This window comes from Vombatus ursinus, unplaced genomic scaffold (assembly GCF_900497805.2).
Source record: "Vombatus ursinus unplaced genomic scaffold, bare-nosed wombat genome assembly UNPS02014768.1, whole genome shotgun sequence".
NCBI lineage: Eukaryota > Metazoa > Chordata > Mammalia > Diprotodontia > Vombatidae > Vombatus > Vombatus ursinus.
The window spans coordinates 6,532,866-6,557,190 of NW_020954546.1; the positions used below are offsets into that span (position 1 = coordinate 6,532,866).

General features: G+C 45.9%; 1 protein-coding gene across 4 annotated transcripts; it reads left to right on the forward strand.

Annotated features, from left to right (window-relative positions):
- The first annotated feature begins 10,286 nt into the window (after positions 1 to 10,286).
- On the forward strand, positions 10,287 to 20,695 carry LOC114043269 (synaptic vesicle glycoprotein 2A). 4 transcript variants are annotated; one of them, XM_027862339.1, is made up of 14 exons: positions 10,287 to 10,394; positions 10,440 to 10,608; positions 10,678 to 10,908; positions 12,189 to 12,369; positions 13,079 to 13,230; positions 13,460 to 13,593; positions 16,209 to 16,298; positions 16,717 to 16,827; positions 17,001 to 17,089; positions 17,931 to 18,095; positions 18,547 to 18,680; positions 18,847 to 19,053; positions 19,761 to 19,920; positions 20,389 to 20,695. In XM_027862339.1, the coding sequence occupies exons 1-14, from the start codon at positions 10,287 to 10,289 to the stop codon at positions 20,570 to 20,572; spliced, it is 2,115 nt and encodes a 704-aa protein (XP_027718140.1). In that variant the 3' UTR covers positions 20,573 to 20,695. The 4 variants fall into 4 exon arrangements, with proteins under 4 accessions (XP_027718140.1, XP_027718139.1, XP_027718138.1 ...); XM_027862338.1 differs by having other exon boundaries at positions 10,287 to 10,608; XM_027862337.1 differs by having other exon boundaries at positions 10,287 to 10,908.
- Positions 20,696 to 24,325: the final 3,630 nt, after the last annotated feature.

Consider the following 24,325-nt stretch of genomic DNA (forward strand, 5'->3'; position numbering starts at 1 on the left):
TTGAAGTAACTCCTCTCTTCCAGGAAGTGCAGGGATGTGGGCAAAGGATATAGTAATCTAGCAAGTGTGCATTTGCTGCTTGACGTTGTTGGTTCTTTTCAACATTATCTTATTTATTCTTTCACTTTAATTCACCTAGCACTTGCTAAGGGCTTCAAACGGTGCTTGTGATGGGGATACAAAGACAGAAATGAAACAGTCCCTTTCTTCAAGGAGCTTACATCATTATTATTGTTTCTGAAGGGAAATGATTATGTAATATAATATTTACATAAAGGTGTGTAATATAAATTATTATTTCTGGGGGGAAATAATGTGCAGTGATGAGCAAATACAAAATATATACAATGTAATTTGGGGGGATGGTGAATACTAGTAACCATCGGAGCAATCGGGAAAGGTATCTTGTGTGGTCCAAGAGGCAGGAATGAGAAAGGAGAGTATGCCAGACGTGGAGGATACCTTTGCCCAGAGGGGGAAAGGGAATCATGTACAGGAAATAGCACATAGGCCAGTCTGGAACGTAGTGTGGGAGGGGTATGATGTGAAATTGGCCTATAATGATAGCCCCCATTATGAAGGGCTTTACAAATACCAAACAGTGGAGGTTGTAATTTATCCTAAAAATAATAGCTACTGAGCTTCTTGGGCAGGACCTGCCCCTTAGGAATATCCATATGGTAGCTGTAGAAGATGGATTGCAGAGGAAAGAGGCTGGATGTAGGGAGACCAATTATAGACTATTGAAGCAGTCCAGGCTGGAGGTGAAGAGGGCCTGAAATAGTGTGAATTTAGAGCGGACAGATGGGAAAGGTATAGAGGTAGAATCAATTGACTTGGCAACTCGATATGTGGAGGAAGAGTAGAGGATTGAGGGGCAGCTAGGTGGTGCAGTGGATAGAACACTGGCCCTGAAGTCAGGAGCACCTGAGTACAAATCCGGCCTGAGACCAAACACTTGACACTTACTAGCAGTGTGACCCTGGGCAAGTCACTTAACCCCAATTGCCTAAAAAAAAAAAAGTCAAGGATTGATTCTTAGGTTGTAAATGTAGGGGACTTGGAAAGATGGTGGTACCTTGGACAGAAATGGAAGTGAGGTAGGTTTATGTGGAACCTTCTGTATGGGACTTGCTGAATTTGAGATGCTGCTAATGGCACATCCAGGTAGAGATGAGTTCTTTATGTAGATTTGGGAATTATCAGAGAGATTTGAACCCATAAGACACAAAGGACAAGAAAAAGATTCTTTTCTATCAGAAGTAGTTTATACCTACCCATTTTCTTATTGTTCAGTCATGTCTGACTTTGTGACCCTTTTGAGGTTTTCTTGGCAAAGATGTTTGCCATTTCTTTTCCCAGTTCATTTTACAGATGAAGAAACAGGCAAACAGTTCAGTGACTTGCCCAGGGTCCCACGGTAAATGTCTGAGGCTGTATTTGAGCTCAGGCCTTCCTGGCTCCAGGCCTGGCACTTAGTCCACATTGTCACCTAGCTGCCCTCATTTTCTTATTGCCTCTTGTTAACCCTACAAAATCTGACCTCTCTTAAAAACTACTCTCAAAAGGTGTCAGTGCCCACCTTGATAAATGCACTGACATCTGCAGTCTCTGACACAATTGACTGTACCTTCTATAATCACCCCTGAGACATCCACTGCACATTTCTAGCTCTTCTCTCTGACTCATCCGTTTTTTTTTTTTTGGTCACCTTTACTGACTCCCTTTTGTTCCTTCCCTTCCTAAACATTAGATCCTCTGAAAGGCTCAGTCCTTAACTCTTCACTCTTGTGTGCTTATTCCCCCTCTTCAAACTGATTCTGTCTCCAGACTTCAAGTACCAATGTTATCTGGATGACACTTCTCTGGCTTGATCTTTTACCAAACTCTAGTTCCACACCTCTGACTGCCAGTAAGATACTGCCAATTAAGCATTTGTTAAGTACCTGCTGTGTGCTAGGCCGGGGGTGGGGAACCTGTGGCCTTGAGGCCACACGTAGCCTTCTAGGTGCTGCCTTTTGACTGAGTCCAAGTTGTACAGAACAAATCCTTTTATTACGGGGATTTGTTCTGTGAAGTTTGGATTTGGTCAAAGGGCCACACTTGAGAACCTAAAGGCCCACATGTGGCCTCGAGGCTGACGTTTCCTCACCCCTGTGCTGGGATCTATCCTCAAGGAACTTTCATTCTACTTGCAAGTCCAATTGATACCTCCAACTCAATGTGTCCAATTTGCCTTTGTTTCCTGATTTCTCTATTTCTGTCATCAGCACAACCATTCTTCCTGGTTCCTCAGACTCAAAATCATGTAGTAAAAATCGCTTTCCTCATTTATACCCATTCAATCACTTTAAATTGATTCTACCCATGAAATAACAACTGTCCTTTGATTTTATTTCTTCCATTTCTATCCATTCTGCCACCCACCTGGTCACTTAATGCATTGGCTACTACACCTGCTAGCTAACTTGTCTTGCCTTGGTTTCTTATTTATAAAATGAGGGTTTTAGACTAGGTGACCTCTAAGATCCATTCCAGGTCAAAATCTATGAACCTGCGAATTAAATCACTTTGCAAAAGTAAAAAGGGCAGCTTAAACACTAGTCCTTCCATGTAGCTTTTACTGATTTCATCCACTTGTCCCACCTTGGGCTGATCTCTCCCTACCTGGATCTCTCAGCACTCTGGATCTCCTGTGTACCTTCATTCTGCTTGCATTATATTTATGTTCATATTTTATTCCAGTCTACTAGATTGTAACTTCCTAAGGACTGTGTCATATCCAGCTTTATATTCTTCTTCCCCAGTTCTTGGTACACTGGCTCTTACAGTGTCTTGCACTTATCTGGTACTCAAATGTTGCATTTAATTTTTGTTGAATACTGCCTTACATCATTACTTAACTAGGTTTCATGTGTTTTCTCTTTAAAGTATAAGCTTCTAGAAGTCAGGTACTAACTTTGTTTATCCTTCCTCAGGGACTTAATGAAACTTGGGTGTATTGTCCCTTTCAATGTTCCCTTCCTCTTACCTCATCCTTTCTCTCCATCTTCCTATTGGAAGAACCTTGTGTGATTGATCTGGAGTATTGGTGTATGACCTCTACTGTAGAATAAGCTAGCCATCATATGCCTATTTCCTCCCGTTTCTGAGCTGTGGTCTTCTTTTGCAACCCAAGCCAGGTATAGAAAGGTAGGGGATGGAGTAATGATAGTTCATTTGTATGGCACTTTGTCATTACAAAATCCATAATAGAAATCTCCTTTGATCTTATGAAGTAGAGCAAATATTCCCATTTTACAAATAAGGAAAGAGATTCAGAGTGGTAAAGTGAGTAGAGGACTTCAAAAGTAATCTTAGAACATTTCCCACCCCATTTGGGAATCTCCTGTAAAGCCTCCTTGGAATAAATGGCTTGAAAGGTTCCTTCCAGTTCAGAGTCCTATTCTATGACTTGACCATAGTCACAGCAACAGAAGAGAAAGGGCTGAGACTGGGAGTCAGATTTTCTTCCTCTGACTGCAGTGCTTTTTCTATTATACTGCGTCTCCATGAGAAAAACTGGGTTAGGAGAGATGGTCTGTGTTGAGAGAGGGGTTACTTGGAAGGAATGGGTTGGAATGAGTGAGGGGAATTGTCTGGGTCTGCTGTAGCTCTCACAATCACAACTTCAGCTGAGAAGTGTCTTTGGGGTATGATAAAATGTAAGCAATTTGAGATCTAAGGGGGTGGAGTGTAGAAGAGATTAGGACCAATCACGAGCAGTTTTGGAATCCTGATATTCAAAAGGTTTATTAATAACAAAGCTTCATTAGCATTTGCTTGTGTGTGTGTATGGTCCTAAATTTGAGTAAATTGGGGAGCATTCTCCGGGGGCCTCATTCCATGCAGGGTGAATAGGGTCTGATTGGGGTGACAGGTTCTCTGGGAGACAGAGTAGAAAGCTACAGGCAAGGAAGGAAAGGGACACTGCCTACCTACACAATACATATCAGATCCAGAAGAGCTGGGTTGTGTGTGGGTGGGGGCAGGTCTGCATGGGGCAAAGAAATGGAGGTTAAAAATTTCCATTTCTCTGAGTTTCTTATACAAAGATAAAAGGAGGTTTACACAAGACTGTGTTTTCAGTTTATTTCTTTGTTTTATCAGTGTTTTCTTTTATGATGTGCTGCATATGGTACTTGGGTCTTGGTTTTGTGTATCTTCTTTGATTATCAGTCCAGGGTCCAGATGTAAAATATGCCTGGATCCATCTGGTTTGGCTTGAATGTCTTTGATGGACTGTAGTATCCATTAAAAATACTGTTTTCTTTCACTCCTTTATCTCTTAGTAAATTTCCACACTTCTCTCACACAATCTGATGTTCATTCAGCCATTCACTGGTAATTCTGCATTCCAATCTCCTCCTAATTGAGTCAGTAAAATGAACTGAAATTTTAATTCACTATTATAACTACTGATTAATCCATTAGTATAATATCTATTTTAGCTCACTATTATTGAGAACCCTTAACCCCTCAGTCCTCTTGTCCTTTTTCTGGAAGGTGAGGTCCCTCATACTGACTAGCTAGTATTGTTCTACCTATATTAGCATGTAGACCTAGGTTAAGACTTGGAGAGAAGGGGATGAAGCCCCCTTTTTTTGATAAGTATAAATCTTAAAAATTTAGAGCAAAAAGGGAACATAATAGGTCATTTAGTCCAACTGCCTTATTTTAGATTGAGGAAACAGGACCAGAGAAACAGATGACTTGCCCAAGGTCAAACAGAGGAAAACCAGAGACTAGAGAGAATGCAGGTGTCTTGATTACTGGTCCAGTGCTTTTTCCAATAGAATTGTTTTTCAGTTCCTTAGCCCTGCTCTGGAGGGGGAGCAGCATGGTGCCTGAGAGTCAAGGCTCATGGGTTTAGTCGCTCATCTGTGTGGTTTGGGAGAATTAGGTGGGGGTTGGGAAGAAGGAAGAGGTGGGCAGGAGGAGAAATCTGACGATGGAGGTCTCTTTGCCCAGGGTGGAGATGGAGGGTTTGGGGAGGGAGTTGGGAAAGTGAAGAAGGAGGGAAGGCAAAATGTGAGGAAGTTCTTGATTTTTATTCCCTTTACCCACTATGTTACCAAAAAGGAGAGAGAGAATGGCTGGAGATGTTCTGTTAATGCCCTTTTCTCTTGTGTATTTGTTTCTGCAACTGGTAGTGGGGTAAATGGGCAAAGGAAGGGTACTGGGGGAAGGTATCCTTGCAATAAATAACCAGAAATGCTGATGGCTGGGAGGGGTGTGGATACACCTACCATCCTTCAGATGTGAGGGACACTGGAGTCCAAAGCTCTAGGAAACCTGTCACCCCAATCAGACCCTATTCACCCTATTTTCACTAATTAACATGTGGCGGTGGTTCTGCAATTGGGTATTGCCATATGGCTAATAGCATAATGGTGGGGAATTATCAGGGGTGGCGTGTTTATAGGGAGGGTTCCTAGACTCGAGGATTTATCCTGAAATTTTGCAGGGTTGGATAAAAGGGGTTTAGTTGTCATACTCTCTGGGAAGGGGCGCCCAGATCCCTGCCTCTACTGGTTTGGACCTGATATGTATTGTGTAGGTAGGCAATGTCCCTTTGGTTCCTTGCCTGTAGCTTTCTACTTCTCTGTCTTCAAGACAATCCCCATTTCTCTCCTTCTTTATGGGGGAGCAGGGATGGTCTTCTGCCTTTCCTCTGACAAATGCCCCCTCAGGCGTCTCCTCATCTCTCCATCTCTCCCTACCTTTGACTTGAGTCGGTACTTTCCTTTCCATCCAGTCTCCCCAACCCCCCCCCCCCCACCAATGGTCTCTCCCGATGCTCGGCTGCACGAATTGGGTGGGGGGAGAGGCGGAGCTGGGGTGTGTGGGGGGGGGGCAGGTCTGCATTGCCGCTTCCCCTGATACCCAGAACAGCCGCGGCCGCTGCTTCCTCCCAGCGGCCCCGACATCCTCCTCCCTGCTTCCTTGCCTCGGAGACCCTTCCCAGGTGAGACCCCCAACTCTTCATCCCTCCCTTCTCTCTCGCTAGCTCCATCCACTCCCCGCATCTGAAGCATCCTCTCCTTCACTCATATTGGAGCCATTTTATGCTCCCGTGCCTTTTCTTGAGGGGGGGGGTCCTCATTTTTCATCAGGAGGTGTTGTGGGGGATGGATATTTATTTCCACTAGGGATCTCTCTCTCTCTCTCTCTCTCTCTCCCTCCAAGACTCTTCCCTGTCCCCCTCCCCTTCAAGATGGGGGGGTGTTGGGGGAATTGTCTGAATTATATCACTACCAGAATCCCCAAGCCCTAAATGGGGGTGGGGGGGGGAATGTCTGAATTATATCACTACCAGAATCCCCAAGCCCTAAATGTATCTTTCACCTCATCTTTTCTTTCCTAGTCTCTCCTGCATCAGGACGGAGGATAAATGACCTTGGCAAGGGGGGGTGGGTGGGGGTAGATTATGCCTCCTTTTTCTGGTTTGAGGCTTGAGGTAAATAGGTTGGGAGTGGGAATGGGCTAGATGCTGAAGGGTGAAAATTGAGGGATATCATTGTACCTGTTAGGAGATTTGGGAGGGTTGAAGGGGCAGATTGTGGGGAGTTTGCATGTGGGGAGAGTGATAAATAGCCTGGAGTAAGACAGTGAGAGGAATTGATATCTGGAGATGTGGGCAATTGATAAGGGCAGGAAATGTTGGGGGGTGATAATGGACATTAGTCTATCATGAAGACTTGGGGGAGGTGGGAGATGGGGAAAGGTGCTTGGAGAAACCAATTGATTAATTCTTGGTGCCCTGTTGCCCTCCAGAACAGGAAAAATAGGGGGAGGGGACTTGTGAAAAATTCTCTTGAAGGCCTCTGTTCCTGTGTCCTGTTTGTCTGTCTTTGAGTCCTGCCTCTCCATATTCCTTCCCTAGCAGTCTCAGCTGTCACCTCCATTTTATCTTCACAGCAGGGGCCCTTTCCTCACGCATATGCTTGGAGTGAAATGGGGGGGGGGCGGTACAGGGAGAGGTGAGGTATTAGCTGTTTTGCCTATCCTTGAGGTGGGAGCTGAGATTCAGCTTATCCTTCTGGAAAAGGGGCAGGAGGTTCTAGGACACCTCCTGTAGCATCTTATCCTCAGGAGGGTGGGGATTTGGATGTATTCAGTTTACCAATGACCTTGTCACTTGTGATGGGAGATGGAGGGAAAGAGATGGATTGTGTTTCATATCTGAGGGCTTTTGAGGTATTGGGGTCCTTCTAAACCCCAAATCTCCCAACCATAGTTAGCTTAAGGACGCTGAAAACACCTGATTCCCTCCACACACTTGCTCTACAGAATCCATAAGAGGAGTGAATTTAGCTTTTATGGTCTAACAGTGTTTATAACTGACTCTCTCCATATCACACCCTCCTAGGCTCTCCCTCCTCTAGCCCCCTGTCTCTCCCTACACACTTCACTGAGACTGAAGCTAAAAATAGCATTATTTCCTCCAGCCTTAGCCAGCTCTTGGAATCTCTGATTCCCCTTCTCCCTCATCTGACTGGTCTGACTCTGTTACCTGGGGAAAGAGGGGAAAGTTGAGCTGCTCCATCGCTCTGGAGACCATCTTCAGTCTCCACATCCCTGGGGCAAATGGAGTGACAACCACAGGGTATGACCTCAGGCTGATCCTGCTGCTTCCTGCAAGACTCTTGGGAGACCCATTTTGGATCAGTTCTTTCTTTTTGCTGAGGGATGAGGAGTGTGTGTGTGTGTGTGTGTGTGTGAGAGTGTTCACTGCTACTGGAAAAGATCACAGGAATATAGATTTAGAACTGAAAGGGACCTCAGAAACCATCTAGTCCGACTCTTTTTTTAAATGATGAACTGAGGCCCAGAGAGGTGGTACAAGGTCACACAGGTAAGTAAGTAAGTAAGCAGCAGAGACAAAATTCAAACTGAGGCCCTTTGACTCCAAAACTGGTCCTCTTTCCACTATAGGGATCATTAGTCTTGGTCAAGCTTCTCGTGTTTTAGACACTCAGCTTGGGAGATGTAGGCTCTGATTTCTGCCCTTTATATCACTACTTCCCAATCTCCTATCCAGGGGTGTCCTCAATCTCTCCAGCCCAACCTACAGCTGTTTATAAGGGGCCTCCTCTGATAAGACTTTACACATACCCCATAGGAGCATATGTGTGCACCTACCATGATCTTTTCCTAGGACTGTTTTTTTTGGGGGGAGCCCACGTCCCCCCCCTTATTCTGCACCAATCTTTGACGCAATGCAGTGTCCCTGAAGTCCTTTTCCCCCAACTCCAGGGAGGAGGGACAGAAAGGATTAAGGGGAGATTAGGAGGGGAAGTCCTCAGGGGCAGGATGGTGAGGGAGGACTGGGAAGAAGACCTAAGACTTCTGAAGTGTGAAGGAGGAGTCAGTAGGTAAGTAAGTTTGAAATGAAGATGCTCCTGTACAGCCCTACAAGAGAAAGGGGATCCAGCTGTTGGTCCCTGGAGGAAGTACTAGTCACATTTTCCCAGGCCTGCCTCCTATTTAAATCTTGGTCTTTCTTCTTCTTCTTCTTCTCCTTTCCTGTGAAATGATTGTGGTTAAGTGGCTTGCCCAGAGTCACACAGCTAGTAAATGTTAAATGTCTGAGGCTGGATTTGAACTCAGTTCCCTCCAAGGCCAGAACTCTATCCACTGTGCCACCTAGCTGCCCCTGATCTTTATTCTTCATTTTCTTCCCTTGTATGATCTGGTCAGGATAGTGGGGCATGAATGGATAGAGAGGGTAGGGCACATTCAGGGGGATCTTGGAGAACTTGGGAAGACACTTAGTCAACCTAGTATGTCCTTACTTCCTTCCCATGACCTACTTCCCTTTTCCTTCATTCCTTCCCTTTCCCTAGCCAATATTTCCTCCCCCTTAGGTTGTACCCAGAGATGGCCCTCATTTGTTTCTGTTTCTTGTAGAATGTGAACCTTTGCTCTGGCTGGACTGCTCATGTCAATCTCTGTGAGTTCCACCATAGGAGGGGGAGACACTGTGGTATAGTGGAAAGAGATCTGTCTTTGGAGTCAGAGACCAGAGGATTGAATTTTAGGGCATGATTTAGGCAAGCCACTTAAATTCACTGGGCCTCAATCCTGTCATCTGTGAAATGAAGGAGTTTGGACTCAACGGTGTCTAAGGTCTTTTCTAGATGTGTCTATGAACCCAGAACTTCCTGGCTTTGATGGGATTCTATCTGTGACACAGGTGGAGAGGCATGAGGCATATACTACTGTCTAAAAAAATGGAAGCGTTGTCCTTGTGGGGCTTGGGCCGCAGAAGTATGATGATGGGCAGGATGTGGGAACACCATCTTCTAAACCTGCCTCACTGCACTCATATCTTGCCTCCTATCATACATTGAGATGAAGGCCAAAGTGACCAAACAACAGGGCTAAATATACCCTCTAACTATTGCACCAAAAAAGCAATAATAATAATAAAAATGTGGCATCAAGCTGAAGGAAATTAGACAGCAATGCTAATATGTCTTTGGTTTTTTTCATCTCTCTATGTCTGGTTCTAGTCTAGTATGTCTGTGTCTAGTAGGGCAGGTAGGGTTTCTGAGGTTAATGGAAAAGGGGTGGGATAAGTTGATGGAATAGGGTTCTAGACAGACTTTGTGTGGAACCTGGAGCTGTTCTCCAAAGCTAAGGTTAGAGGGTGCTAATGAGAGGAAAAAGATGACCTCCTGGGTCTTCTTTCATCTCTGGTTCAATCATTATTCTGGGACTATTTCTTCATTTTAAAACTTGGGTTGGGTATGATGGGGGTTGGGATGGGAAAGAGACTACTTTGTATATTGATTGGCTTCGGTTCTCATCCTTTTTTTCTTTTTCTTTTTCTCTCTTTTCCAGGACACCAATGTTTCCTGCAGAGACCTGACTGCTCTCCCTTTTCTAGCCTGAACATTCCAACTCAGCTCCAACCAACCTGATTCTCCTTTCCTTTCCCTTAACCTCTCCCCAAGTCCCTATTTTTTTACTATGTTGAACAGGTTGTAGCTTTATGTTTTCCACCAAATACCATCAAAGCCTCCCTCTCCTGCTCCTTACCCCTCCAATACATGCCCCTTTCTGGTCGTACCTTCTCTTTCATTCTATGCCCAAAGCTCTTTGAATGTACTTTACCTGGGGTAAAGTGCATTTACTGGGGGGTCTTCTAAAATCTAGAGATTTCTTGAGGGACAGGACAGGGAGGGAGAAAAGGCAGAGGGAGGACCCCTGAGGGGTGTCCAAAGACTCCAGTCACTGCCATGGATGAAGGCTTCCGTGATCGGACAGCCTTCATCCGTGGAGCTAAAGATATTGCAAAGGAAGTCAAGAAGCATGCAACCAAGAAGGTGGTCAAGGGCCTTGACAGAGTTCAGGATGAATATTCGAGGAGGTCCTATGCCCGATTTGAGGAGGATGATGATGATGACGACTTCCCTGCCCCAGCTGATGGTTATTACCGTGGGGATGGAGTTAGAGAAGATGAAGAAGAAGGGGGCGCATCTAGTGATGCCACTGAGGGCCATGATGAGGATGAGGAGATCTATGAAGGGGAATATCAGGGAATCCCCAGGGGAGAATCAAGTGGAAAGGGAGAGTGCTTGGTGGATGGGGCTCCCCTTGCTGGGGTGAGGGGAGGCTTGGGTGATGGAGAAGGCCCTGGAATTGGAGGGGAAGCCCAGCGGCGGAAGGAGAGGGAAGAGCTATCCCAGCAGTATGAAACCATCTTGCGGGAGTGTGGCCATGGCCGGTTCCAATGGACCCTCTATTTTGTCCTGGGTCTGGCACTTATGGCTGATGGGGTCGAAATCTTCGTGGTGGGGTTTGTGCTGCCCAGTGCTGAAAAGGACATGTGCCTGTCTGACTCCAACAAGGGCATGCTGGGTGAGAAACCAAAGTCTTTCCTATTCCTTTTCTACCTCTCACCCATTATCTCCTAGATGGTTCCCTATTCCATTTCTGCTCTGGCCACAGAAACTCTGCTGGGCACTAAGTGATCCCTCAAAGTATCTCCTAAGGGCAATAGGGTCTTTGTCCAGGTCTTTTTCCTAGTTCACAACTAAGGTTTGGGACCCTTGGTCCTCCCCTAAGGAGTTGGACCATGGCTTGTAGAATAGGAGAAAGAGAATCTGTGGTCTACTCAACTTCTGGTCTTGTGATTATGGAATTGTAATGAGCTTGATTATGTTTTCCTCTCCTGACTTCTCACTCCCCTTAGAAGGTGGGCCAGGGTCAAGGGAAAGGGTTTATTTTCATGGAAATTAATCTTTGTCACAATGGGACCCACTCTGTTCATCTAGGCTTCCTTTGTGCCCTGTTGGGAGAGGGCTTATTCCTTTCCTTTGGTGGATAGGGAATGGAAACTGAGAAGTCAGAATCCCAGTTCTTTTGCTTGGATGGGAGAGAGGGACAATTTGTCCTTACCCCCAGCTCTCAGTTCCAGATGGGGATGTGTGGCTGACGACTCGTGAAGTTTCTGGGCCTAAAGCTGAGAAAGCTATACTCCATTGACACTTGAGTGGCCCCTGGTAGTGCCCAAATTGTCAATAGTCCCAGGACAAAAGATTGGGGCAGAGAAGGTCTCTTCTGGCCTCTTCCCAGAGGAGATGATGGAGAGAGTTCCACAGACTGTGAAAGGGAAGAGGTTATAAAAGAAGAGAGTGGTTAGATTGGTGTTGGAAGAAATAAAGGTTAGATCTAATGGGGGAAATGGGGATTTCCTGACTAAAAGATATATTCATTGGAGATGCGTTGTCTCCTTCACCAAAGAACACAAAAGAGATCTCTAGCTGACACCAATGGGGGTGAGTGGGGGGGGTGATTTGGCTTTGAGAGGGTCCTGGGGAGAGGGGCCTTAGAGTGGATCAGATCTCACTCTTTTATTCCCATATCTGTTTATTTCCATATCCAGAGCCCCATTATGTTTTAATTCAGGGGTTCTCCTCTCTGTTCTTGCCATGTTGCCCTGTCTACTTCCTTGCCAAATGGGGCCCAAACACCCTAGTCTTATTTCTTAACCCTGGGTCTCCTTAAGCAGTCAGATGATTTTTCTCAGGTTTAACCTTGATCCATCCTGCTGTAATTTCACCTCATTTTGTATTCATTTGACTGGAGGAGGCAAGACTGACCTTTCCATCCTTTCCCTTCCATGTTTCTCCTTCCAGGACTCATTGTCTACCTGGGTATGATGGTTGGAGCCTTTCTCTGGGGGGGTCTGGCTGACAGATTGGGTCGGCGACAATGTCTGCTCATCTCACTCTCCGTCAACAGTGTCTTTGCATTCTTTTCATCCTTCGTCCAGGGCTATGGCACATTCCTCCTCTGCCGCCTGCTCTCTGGGGTTGGGTAAGTGCCTACTCCAAAGATTCCTTTCTTCCCTTTCCTATCCCAACACCAAGTATTCCCCAAATTCAGCTACAACTTCTGCTTCCATTCCCAGATGTACCCTCCCATTTTAATGTCCTCAGTTTCCTCAGAAATGCCTTCATGAGGATCTTCTGGTGGAAGCCACCCTAAACCCTAGGTTTATATAGCACCCATAAGCTTTCTCATTTCCCCAGATTCCTAATTTTCTAAACATTATGGAACCTATTCAAATCCTAGACCTTCCCATCCTCTTGGTATTTCCAGTGTATCTCTAAACTCCCCTCATTTCTCTAACCAACATTGCCCTGTATCTGCCCTACTCTGTCTCTAAGACCTTTTGTAGACCTTCCCCTTGGATTTCTCTTCAATTAAATTTCTCCTCCCAGCACTTTCTCCATCTCTTTAACTGTCCTAATCTCCTCAACCCTCCTCCTAATCTTTAAGGCCTCTCCTTTTCTATAGAACCCCTCATCTTAGAAGCTTGCCTCCTGCCATAGTTTACTTTTCCCATCTTTCAAGAAAGAGAGGAGTTAGGGAATGGGTTTGGTGGTAGGGTAATGATTGGAAGGACTAGTTCCTCTGGTGGGAGGAGTCTGGATCTGGGGAGTGGTGGTGATGGTGGGTGATGGGATGGGGATCTGACTCCCGATCTACTCTTTAACAACCTCTTCCCTGGAATTCCCTACAGGATTGGGGGGTCTATCCCTATTGTCTTCTCCTATTTCTCTGAGTTCCTGGCCCAAGAGAAGAGAGGGGAACATTTGAGTTGGCTCTGCATGTTCTGGATGATTGGTGGTGTGTATGCAGCTGCCATGGCCTGGGCCATCATTCCTCACTATGGTAAGAGCCCTCCAAGGGACCTTACCCACCTGAAAATACCCTTTAGATTCCTCTCCCTGAGGCAGAATCTCCCCTTAATCTGGCATGGTTGGAACCTTCGTTCCCAACTAGAGTGAAAACCCTAGAATTTCCCCCCTCCGAAATGGGTATTCCTCCAGGGTGGAGCTTCCAGATGACTTTCTTTCTGGTTTCTAGTGATATCCCTTCACCTTTTTTTTTTTTCCCGCAGGATGGAGTTTCCAGATGGGTTCTGCTTACCAGTTCCATAGCTGGAGGGTTTTTGTTCTTGTGTGTGCCTTTCCTTCTGTATTTGCCATTGGGGCCCTGACCACACAGCCAGAGAGCCCCCGATTTTTCTTGGAGGTAAAGGATGAGGGAAATTGGGAGGGGAAACCTTTTGCTTTGGGATTTCTAGCTCCTTGGTTTTTACCATTTATCTGATTGATTTTTGACTTCCCTTGGAGGCTTTTATGACTTCTACCTGGTTCAGTTTGATCCTAGGTCTCTGTTTTGGCTTTCTCCCTTTCACCAACTGCTTTTGCCCTGTGGGGTGGGATTTTGCCTCCTGCCTTTACTCTTTGTGGCATTTTGGGTATGGTATAGGACCCTTCAATGTCATCCATGGTTTAATATGTTCCATATGTTGTTCCATGCAACCACTCAGAAGTGGCCCAGGACAATTTCTTAAGGGGGCCTGTAGTTCAAGATCCTTGAGTTCAGTGATTTTCTGGTATGGTTCTGCCTCCCTTGCCACATTATTCCTCCTACCAAGGGCCATTTGCTCTGGACATCAAGAACTCTTGAGTCAGGACCTAGGTTCAAATCCCAACTCTGACACCTAATTACCTGGGTAGCTTTGGGCACATGATTTAACTCCATGGTACTCAGTTTCTCATCTATATCTGGCAGTCGTGTAGGGGTAGGTCCTATTGTGGTGATGGGGAGAGGGCTAGTTCCAGCACTCCCTCTTTCATGCCCCTACCGGCTTGTTGGTAGTAACACCTTTTTTCCCCTCAGTGCCTCTCTTCAGGCTGACTTTGTCTTTAGTCAAATCCCTCAGCTCCACCCCTCAGGGGGAATGGTTTTCCTTTTAACACCCAGAGGAGAGGACAATGGGAAGAAGTTATTTCTTTGAGACAGCTACTTTAGCAATACTAGCTCCCAGCTTATTCACAGCCTTTTTCTGTGAAAAAGACTGCTACACTTGTGCCCTGTTTTTTTTTTTTTCCTTGTTTCTTAGGACTTATTTGCAAAGATGAATCAATAATTCCTTTTTTCCTCTCCAAATATCCACATGGGGAAGGTCCCAGCAATTGTAAAATCTCTCTCTGTTCTATGTACCTTGCCACTTTCTTTCTCTAATGGAACATATAGATCAGATATACAATGGTTAACCTCTTATCTTAAAGAAAACAGTTTCTTTAACCAATAATAGTGAACCGGAAGCTCCCATAAGAAACAAAGGTTGATAACACAGCCTCTTCACCTGAGAGAGACACCTAAGGGGTTACAATGGGCATAGCTATGGGCTTGGAGTCAGGAAGACTTGAGTTTAACTCCTGCTTTAGACATTTATCAGCTATGTGACCCTGGACAAGTCACTTAACAGCTGTCTGCCTCAGTTTCCCCAATTGTAAAATGGGGTAATAATATCATCTACCTCTCAGGGTTGTTGTGAGGCTCAAATAAGATAATATTTGTGTTAGCATAGTAGTTGGCACATAGCAGGTGCTTAATAAATACCTGTTTCCTTTCTGCCTGAGAGAGCTAATAAGTGAACAGAAGCAAAAGACAGGAAGGTGAGGCATCCCTACCTAATTCTATTCTTAGCAATATAAACAAACAGTTCAGGCCACTTGCTGTCTGTTTTGTGTGGCCTCTGCCTCCTCAGGTTTTTGTTCCTTCTCTCAGAATCTCAGGTTTTATTCCTCTGTCACCGTACTCATGTCAACCCCATATCAGGCCCCCAACCTGCTTATGCTAGTCTCCTTCCTTCCTCTCCTTCCACACTTTCTTGAGGAGATGGTGGGTTAATAGTCACAGAGAGAGTCCCAAAGACTCCCCAGGGAGAACATTGGGGAATTTTCTACCTGCTAGGGGCCATTGCCCTCCAATGTCCTGTTGTGATCCAATTGAGGAGGTTGAATTAGGTAACCTTTGAGGTTCCTTTCAGTTTTAGGTCTATGATCCCATGACCTCCTCACCTCCTTGGTCCAACTTTCATCATTTTCCTTATCCTCAAATTTCTCCCTTCCTTGTCATGAGGTCACCAAGTAAGAATCTTTCCTTGGGTTGTTCTTCTGTTGCTCTCCACCCCAAAACCCATCTGGATCCTATTGAGCTGGGCAAGAGTACAGTGGTGGAAGGAATCCTGGAAAGGGAGTCAGGAAGCCTGAATTCTAGTCCTGGACCTGATGCTCCTTTACTCAGTGTGTGTGTGTGTGTGTGTGTGTGTGTGTGTGTGTGTGTGTGTGTGACTACGATGAGGTTATTTCATGGGTTCCAGATGCTTCCTCGGTTAAATGATGGGGTTGGATAAGATATCTAAGGTCCTTTTCAGCTCTGGACCTCCGAGCCTATAGTTTTCCTGGGAAATTCGGAAAGTGTGATTTGTGTATGTATTGAGGGTGGGGGTGGTAGTGGAGTTAGGTTGGTGGTGTGTCTCTGAGATGTCATAGACCATAGATATAGAGCTGGAGAGACCTTGAATGTTTGCTAGTCCAGTCTTCTCATTTTACAGAAGAAACTGAGGATCAGAGAATTAAGATGACTTGCACAAGGTCACACAGCTAGTAATTGGCAGAGCCTGTTATTTGAACCCATGCCCTTTAGGTGGGAGATAAATGTCTAAAACTCTCAGAACAGGAACCAGCCTGGTCTGGGTGTGAGTGAGGGAGGACAGAACTGGATTTGAGAGAAACAACTGTGATCGGAGAAAACTGGGAGGTTTAAACCTGCATCTGTTTCTGGGGCTGCAGAATGGGAAACATGATGAAGCCTGGATGGTTCTGAAGCAAGTCCATGACACTAACATGAGAGCGAAGGGGCATCCTGAGAGAGTGTTCTCGGTAAGTCACTTCCCATCCATCCTCGGTATGACTGCTTCTCCTTTGGGATCTCTACAGACTCAGATACTGAAAGTGTTCTGAATGAATAACCTAGCCCTTCCAATCACACTCTTCCCTCAATTCCTCCTTCACATAGGTTGTCGCCTAGCTATTCCCCACCCTAAACCTCCCCACAATCCTCTCCATTCTCTAAGGAGCTATCTCACATTGAGTCAGATTTCTCTCTGTCTCTGTCCCTCTCCCTGTCTCTATAGGTCTCTGTCTCTCTGTCTTTCTCTTTCTCCCTCCATCATATCTAACTTGCCTCCATGACCCATGACTTCCTAGTTTGCTGCTGGAATGGAACTCATGAGGCTGGGTGTTGCCAAGTGACCCCATGACCCTTGTGTGATTGCTGGACCTTTTCACTTTCCTCCAGGTGACCCACATTAAGACCATCCGTCAGGAGGATGAGTTGATTGAGATTCAGTCAGACACAGGAACCTGGTACCAGCGCTGGGGGGTCCGGGCAATGAGCCTGGGGGGCCAGGTAATAGGGGGATTTTGCAGGGGAGGAGAGGTATCTGGTTAGATAGGAGAAAAGAATGGGGATTGAGCCTGGGGAACTCATTGATGAGAGGCTGGGAGGAGGTGACTGTCTGAATGGAGGGGTGCTTCAGGTTCCATATCCTCCTCCCCTTGACCATCTGCCCTTACTTCTAGGTTTGGGGGAATTTCCTTTCCTGTTTCAGCCCCGAATATCGGCGCATCACCCTGATGATGATGGGTGTGTGGTTCACCATGTCATTTAGGTGAGGGGTTGCTGGGGTTGAATAGGTATATGTGTCTTTTGGGGTGGGGGGAGAGGGAAGAGCAGAGGAAAAGCTGAAAGTTAGTCAGCAAACATTTAAGAATGCCTACTATGTGCCAGGAACTGTGCTAAGCACTGGGGATACAATGAAAGGCAAATTCAGTCCCTGCCCTTCCAAGAAAGGAAGGACACGAGGAAGGAAACAAGCATTTACTGTGTGTTACGCTGTGCCAGGCACAGTGCTTAGGGGCTCACATTTTAGTAGGAAAGATAACTAATATAAATAACTAGGCAGCTAGTTGATATAGTGTATTGGTGTCAGGAAGACCCAGTTCAAATCCTGCCTCAGATCCTTACTAGCCTTGTGATCCTGGGTAAGTCATTTAACCTCTGTGCTTCATCTGTTTCCTTACCTGTAAAATGAGGGGGCTTGGCCTCTAAGTTTTCTTCCAGCCCTCAATCCGTGATCCTAAGATAAGTACAGAGTAGAAGGAAGGCAATCTCAGAGGGGAAGGCATTAGCTTCAGGGTAGACCTTGAAAGCCCCCCTGGAAGAAGTGGTATTTGATCTGAGTCTTGCAGGAAGCCAGGGATTGTAAGAGGAAAAGATGAGGAGGGAACAGAGCACATTCAGGTCTCTTTTTTTGGGGGGGGAGGGTGTGGGGTAGCCAGTGGAAAGGGATAGAGATGGGAGAGTTGGGGGAGGTGTTGCTCTGGCACTCTCTGACCATTCTTCTGTGTTCCGCCCCATCCATGGGTTGGTGCCTCTCCTCAGTTACTATTGACTTGGGAATTATGATTGATCCCTTACCTTTCACTTCATCCCCACACTCTCTTCCTTAGCTACTATGGCTTAACCGTCTGGTTCCCGGACATGATCCGTCACCTCCAGGCGGTCGACTATGCTGCCCGAACCAGGCTCTTTGCAGGAGAGCGGGTGGAGCATGTGACCTTCAACTTCACCCTGGAGAACCAGATTCACCGTGGGGGGCAGTACTTCAATGACAAGTACGTGAGGGCTTTTCCCGTACCCTCTCTTCAAATCCCTCTCTGCTCCCAGCCAAGGAATCTCCAATCAGGCAGCAGGGCTCAGTCTCTGGGAGTTCTGGAGGAGAAGGCTCCTGTGTCAGACATCTCTGAGTTCTTCTCTTCCACGATCACTGAAAGGCACAGGTTGTAGTGGACAGGAATGTGTGTGTGGGGGGCTGAATAGGAGGGACGGCTGCAGAGAAAAATCTCTCATCTTTCTCCCCTCCCTCCCTTTAATAATAATAATAATAGCTAGTGTTTATAATATAGTACTTTAAGGTTTGCAAAACAATTTCTGAGTTATTGCTTTTGAACCTTACAACAATCTTGTGATGTAGGTGGTTCTATTATCATCATATTAAAGGTGAGGAAATTGAGGCTTAGGGGCTCTGACTTGTTGGTTTTCCTCCCCCCTTTCTGGCCCTTCCAGATTCATTGGCCTGAGACTGAAATCGGTGTCTTTTGAGGACTCACTGTTCGAAGAATGTTATTTTGAAGATGTCACTTCCAGTAACACATTCTTTCGGAACTGCACTTTTATCAACACGATATTCTACAACACAGGTACCAGTGTTTTGCTTAGGGAAAAAGCATGCTGGGCAATGTTGAGAGAGGGGGGCAGGATCTTCCACCATTCCAGACTACTGGTCCACACTGCTCACTTCCCAATACACACACACATACACACATGCTTTCTCCCCAACCCTCTGTTGTTTTTTCTGTCCTCCAGACCTGTTTGAGTACAAGTTTGTAGGCAGCCGGCTGATCAATAGCACATTCTTGCATAGCAAGGAGGGGTGCCCCCTGGACGTGGCTGGCACAGGTGAAGGTGCCTACATGGTTTACTTCGTCAGCTTTCTGGGGACGCTAGCTGTGCTCCCTGGGAACATCGTGTCAGCCTTGCTCATGGACAAGATTGGCCGGCTTCGAATGTTGGGTAATTGGGGAGCAAATGGGAGAGGTGGGAAGAAAATAGCCTTGACAGCTGAGTAATTAGGGCAGGACATGGGGCTTTGCCCCAGGGCATTGAGATTTAGAGCGTCACTGGTGGCACATTCAACCCTTGGCTATGTAGAAACAATTGACTTTAGCACCTAGTTAGCAGAAATAATTAGCTAAAATAGATAATTACTAGTGTGCCTCTTCTGCCCCATCCCCACCCTGACTGCCCAACTAGGCTTGTCCACTGTATGACCTCCCTAGAAGCATCCTTGAGCGTCCTAGGGTTTCTGCCTTCTTACCACCCCCCACCCCCCAAATGGAATGAGTCATAAAATTTTTATTTGAGAGCACTGATTCCTGCTCCTTTCCCTGGCTCATTTTATGCTTGGGTACATAATTGATCTTGGGTGCTAAAACTGCTAGTTCTCTCTGCTTGATATCACTTCCTAGTTAACAAATATTTGGTGAGAACCTGTTATGTGTGGGGCATTGTGCTAGGCAATCTGTGCCCTGTGAAAGAGCTTCAAAGTAGTGGTGGGGGTCCAGGACAGACATCTCTGGCAGGAGGTAAAAGTAATCAGGCCAAATGGTTGGTTAGTTGATTCGGAGCCATACATAGGCATAGAAAATGGTGGCTGGGTCATGAGACCTATGACTCTCTCCGAGCCTTGATGCCCAGCTCTCCTCTATTCCCCAACCCAGCGGGCTCCAGTGTGATGTCATGCATCTCCTGCTTCTTCTTGTCCTTTGGGAACAGTGAGTCTGCCATGATTGCTCTGCTCTGCCTCTTTGGCGGGGTCAGCATCGCGTCTTGGAACGCGCTGGATGTGCTGACCGTTGAGCTCTACCCTTCAGACAAGAGGTACCTAAGTCTGGGAGCTGGGAGCAATAGGGGGAATGGAGGGACCAAAGGGGTGGAGTTGGAGAGAGATTGTGGGGGGTGGGGAGGTGAATGGAGGAAAGTCACTGTTCCTTCCAATGGGCAAGATGGACTGACCTAGAACCTTTCTCTTGTTGCTTCTGTGCTCCCTACTCCCAGGATTTCCATGGCCAGCTTTGTTATGGTGTCTTCTTTCTTTCCCTCTCCCTACTCCCCACTTTCATTTATAACCTCCATCTTCCTGTAAACCCCATATCCCCCCTCGAATATTTCCTGCCCTTCTCTCTCTCCCCAGTGTTATGTCCTTGAGTTCTTTCTGCTGCTTCGTCATTAACATCACTATCTGCTTGCCTTTCCTCCACAGATCTCACCATGCCTCTCTTTACATCCTGCCCTGCCCCCACATCCCCCGTTACACCTCCTTTTGACCCTTCTCTCCCTGCCTTGCAGGACCACTGCCTTTGGCTTCCTGAATGCTCTGTGTAAGCTGGCAGCTGTGCTCGGGATCAGCATCTTCACCTCTTTTGTGGGGGTCACCAAGGCTGCCCCCATCCTCTTTGCCTCGGCTGCCCTCGCCCTTGGTAGTTCCCTTGCCCTGAAACTTCCAGAGACCCGGGGGCAGGTGCTGCAGTGAGGGAGAGTTGGAGGACATGGGGGCAGTGCACTGTGAGACCAACGGCTCCTTCATCCCCACCCACCTCCATCTGGCCCCAAAAACCCCCCATTACCCCTCTAGCCCTCTTTGTGTTTGGTGTCTTAGCTGTGTGTGTGTGTGTGTGTGTGTGTGTGTGTGTGTGTGCGTGCATGTGTGTGTATGTGTGGTCCTCATGGGGCAGGGGCTACAGAGGAGAAAGCTCTTTCCCCTTACGGCTCTGGAGAAGCTCCACTCCCTACCTCCAACTCCTTAATGTCCAGAAGATTCTCCTTTTTCCCCTGATGTTGTGGTTAAGGCTCTTACCCCTGCTTCAGGGCTTACAGACAAGACCCTCGTTCAGCCTGTACTAACCTCAGTTCTCTCCTGGATCTAAGATCCAGGAGGAGGGGGCCGAGGCAGAGTGGGGATGAGGTCTCTCTTTTCCCGTTGGCTCTTCTGTGTGTTTTTCAGGGGTAAGGGGAGTAAAGAGGCCGAAGACCAGGGGTCTGAAGTTGAGGTATAGGATTTTGGGCAGAGAGAACTACTGAGATGAAGGGTCACAGGATACCCTCCTACATCTCCCTGTGGATGCTGGTAGGGGTAGCAATAATCCTTAGCCCCCTGGGCTTTCCCTTTCTGTCCCCCAATTCGGGGGCAAGTTTGAATCCCGAGTTTTATAAAGTTTGATTTTTTATTTTTATTTATTTATATTCAGTTCTGAGGCAGCTCAGCAGGTTCGTGTGTGTGTGTGTGTGTGTGTGTGTGTGTGTGTGTATTGTGTTCATGTAGTGGGGAGGGATTTGTTGCTGTATTGTCTTGAAATTTAAGCCAAGGGTAATTTTAACAGATACACATGACCGTGGCCTCGCCAACACAGTTCCCTGCTTGTCTTTCCTGTGTCAGGCCTAGGAAGTGGAACTTCTAGGCTGGGTGGGCAAAAGAAACACCTAGACTCAGGGGACAACTCTAGGTTAACCATGATCTAAGCACAGTGTCCCCTCCCTTTCCCCCTAGAGAAGCACAGGCTCCCCTGCCCACTAGGGCACAGAGAGAACAGCACAGGCACCCACTGTCTCCAAAGGGGCCCCATTCTAGGAGTCGTGGGGAGGCCGAAGAGACCAGCAGACAGATCTAAAAGCACAAGGATCCCAGAGTGGGAAGACAGGGTCCCTTTCCCTGAGCCCCTCTAGCCAGGCTGGGAGCTTTGGGGAGGTTCCAGCCCCAGCCCAGGAGCCTCAGCTCCCCCATATAATTTCGTCCCCGTGAAATGGCCCCTGCCATTTAAACTGTAGCTGCTCCTTACCCTGTGTGACTGGTCTTTCTCTGGTGCCCCCCACTGTAGTTGTGATGTATTGTAGTTTTAGCTGTTTGTAAAATGTAAAAAAATTAAATTAAATTTAAAAAAAAAACAGGAAAAAGGGGAAAAGTATGAAAAACAAAAAGTAAAATCCAAATTCCCCCTCTTCCCTTATTGCGTCCGGCCCCCCTAACCCTGTGGTCACTCCCCTCATTTTGTAACACTGACCAGGTGGTGACCGTTGAACTCTTTGTGTCTGTGCTCAGACCACCCTTTCCCTTCTGGTGCCATGTATTATGAGCCACAGCTCTGTCACCCCATCCTGCTGGACACAACTCCTTCTCTGCCACCCCAGGAGGGGCCGTCCATCTTCCCACCCTCCTGGGAATGCCCCTCCCCTCCAGTCGATGTGAAAAAATGAAATGAAGAGAAAAATAAAATTTTAAAAAATCCTTATAACTGAAAGTGCCGTCCATTTATTTCTTCCATCCAAGTCCATGTCTGTTGGTCCTCCCGCCTGTTTTGTCTGTCCTGGGGGGATGGAATTAAAAATGAATTTTTCCATATTCTTCTTGGGACTGTTCCATGACAGTGGATGATCCCCATATTCCTCTACACCCAGCTGGAAGCTTTAGAATACCTTTCAGGTATAACATTCTGATGAGAAATTCTGGTTTTCCTTCATTTACACTATCTCTTAAATTCTTCCCTTTCTATTCTACTGGCCAGAACCTCAGTCCAAGCCTACCTTTCTCCTAGATTCTGGCCATAATTTCCTAACTGATCTCCTGACCTTCAATCTATTCTACATATGTTTTATATACCTTATTCTCTCTCCCTTCCTCTTACGTTGGCTTTTTACTGACCAAAGGATTGATAAGAACCTCACTTTCTCTCAAAGCTTAACTCAAATGTTACCTTTTATAGCAGTTGACCCCCTAGCTGCCAGTGCCTTCCTCTCATCCAAATTCCCTTGTATTTATTTATATATTCTTATATATAAATACATGCTGTCTCTCTATAACATAAGGTCCTTCATGAAGGGACAGGTAGTTTCATTTTTGACTTTATCTCTTTAAGAGGTTAGCAGTGTAAGTACTTACTATGTTTGTCCATTGGTATAAATCCCTTAGCTCAGCACTCAAGGCTTTCTATAGTTCCAACTATCATTTTCCAATTTCCCTACTTACTACTGTGGTATAATGGCAAGAAAACTATATTTGGCATGGGAACATCTAGGTTTACATCTAGAGCATTAGCACTTATGACCTATGTGAACTTAGGCAAGTTAATTATCTCTTTACCTCAGAATCACTTAGACCAGAGTTTCCAAACTTATTTGGCCTACCACCCCCTTTAAAAAAATTACTCAGAGCCCCGCCTGGAAATACATTTCCTTTAACAGCTTTTTAAAATTTGAGTCATTTCAAAAAAATATAATATTTTTTTAAAATTATGCATCTTAATTTTAATTATTTTAAATTTGTGGGGTTTTTCTTGCATTGAAATTTTGATGACAATATTGCACGATGTGTCATACATGTGTCTTATAGTATCATATTGTAAACAAGTCATTACACATATATATTTCTGCCTATGCATACTGGACTTTTCCACAATGTGTGACATGCTTGCCAGACAACACTTGCTTGTTAAGACCTGTCAGCTGACTTGACCACTGGTTGGTAATAACTTGCATTTTGTGTGTTTATTTGGAAAATAATGTAGTCACTACGACTTTAACTCTGTTACACAGCAGATGAAACATATATGAAAGGTGTTTCAAAATTTTCTTATCGTCTCTTCTTTCCTTATGCTTCCACTGCCCCCTTATTTTTATTCAATGCCCCCCAATTGCACCCAAGGCTACTACTGTTCCCCCATCTTTCCAGTGCCCCTGTGGGGGCAATACCTCCCATTGCCCACTTTGGGAACCTATGCCAAATACCCTAATTTTTTATTAATTAATTTATTTTGATTTATCAACAATCACTTCCATAAGCAGGTTGCACCTGCTAACCATGGATGTCCCCCAAGACTCTGTCCTGGGCCCTCTTTTCTACTCCTCTTATACTATTTCCCTTGGTGATTTCATCTGCTCCCTCTACATATATCATTCTCATGTCTATTTATCCAGCTCTAATCTGTCTTCTGACTTCCATTCTTGAATCCCTAATTGTCTATTGAACATCTTGAACTGGATCTTCCATAGACATTTTAAACTCAACATGACCTCATTCATTGATCTTTTCCCCCAAATCCTCTCATCCACCTCCTAATCATTCAGGATGCCATCATTGACTTTTCACCCTCACACCCCATATGCAATCTGTTAAGTCTTATTGATTCTACCTTTGCAATACCTACCCTTGACACCATTACTGCCCTGGTGCAGGCCTTCATGTCTGCAATAGGAAGTAATTAAGGCTTCCCTGCCTCATTTCTCCTGGGCCACA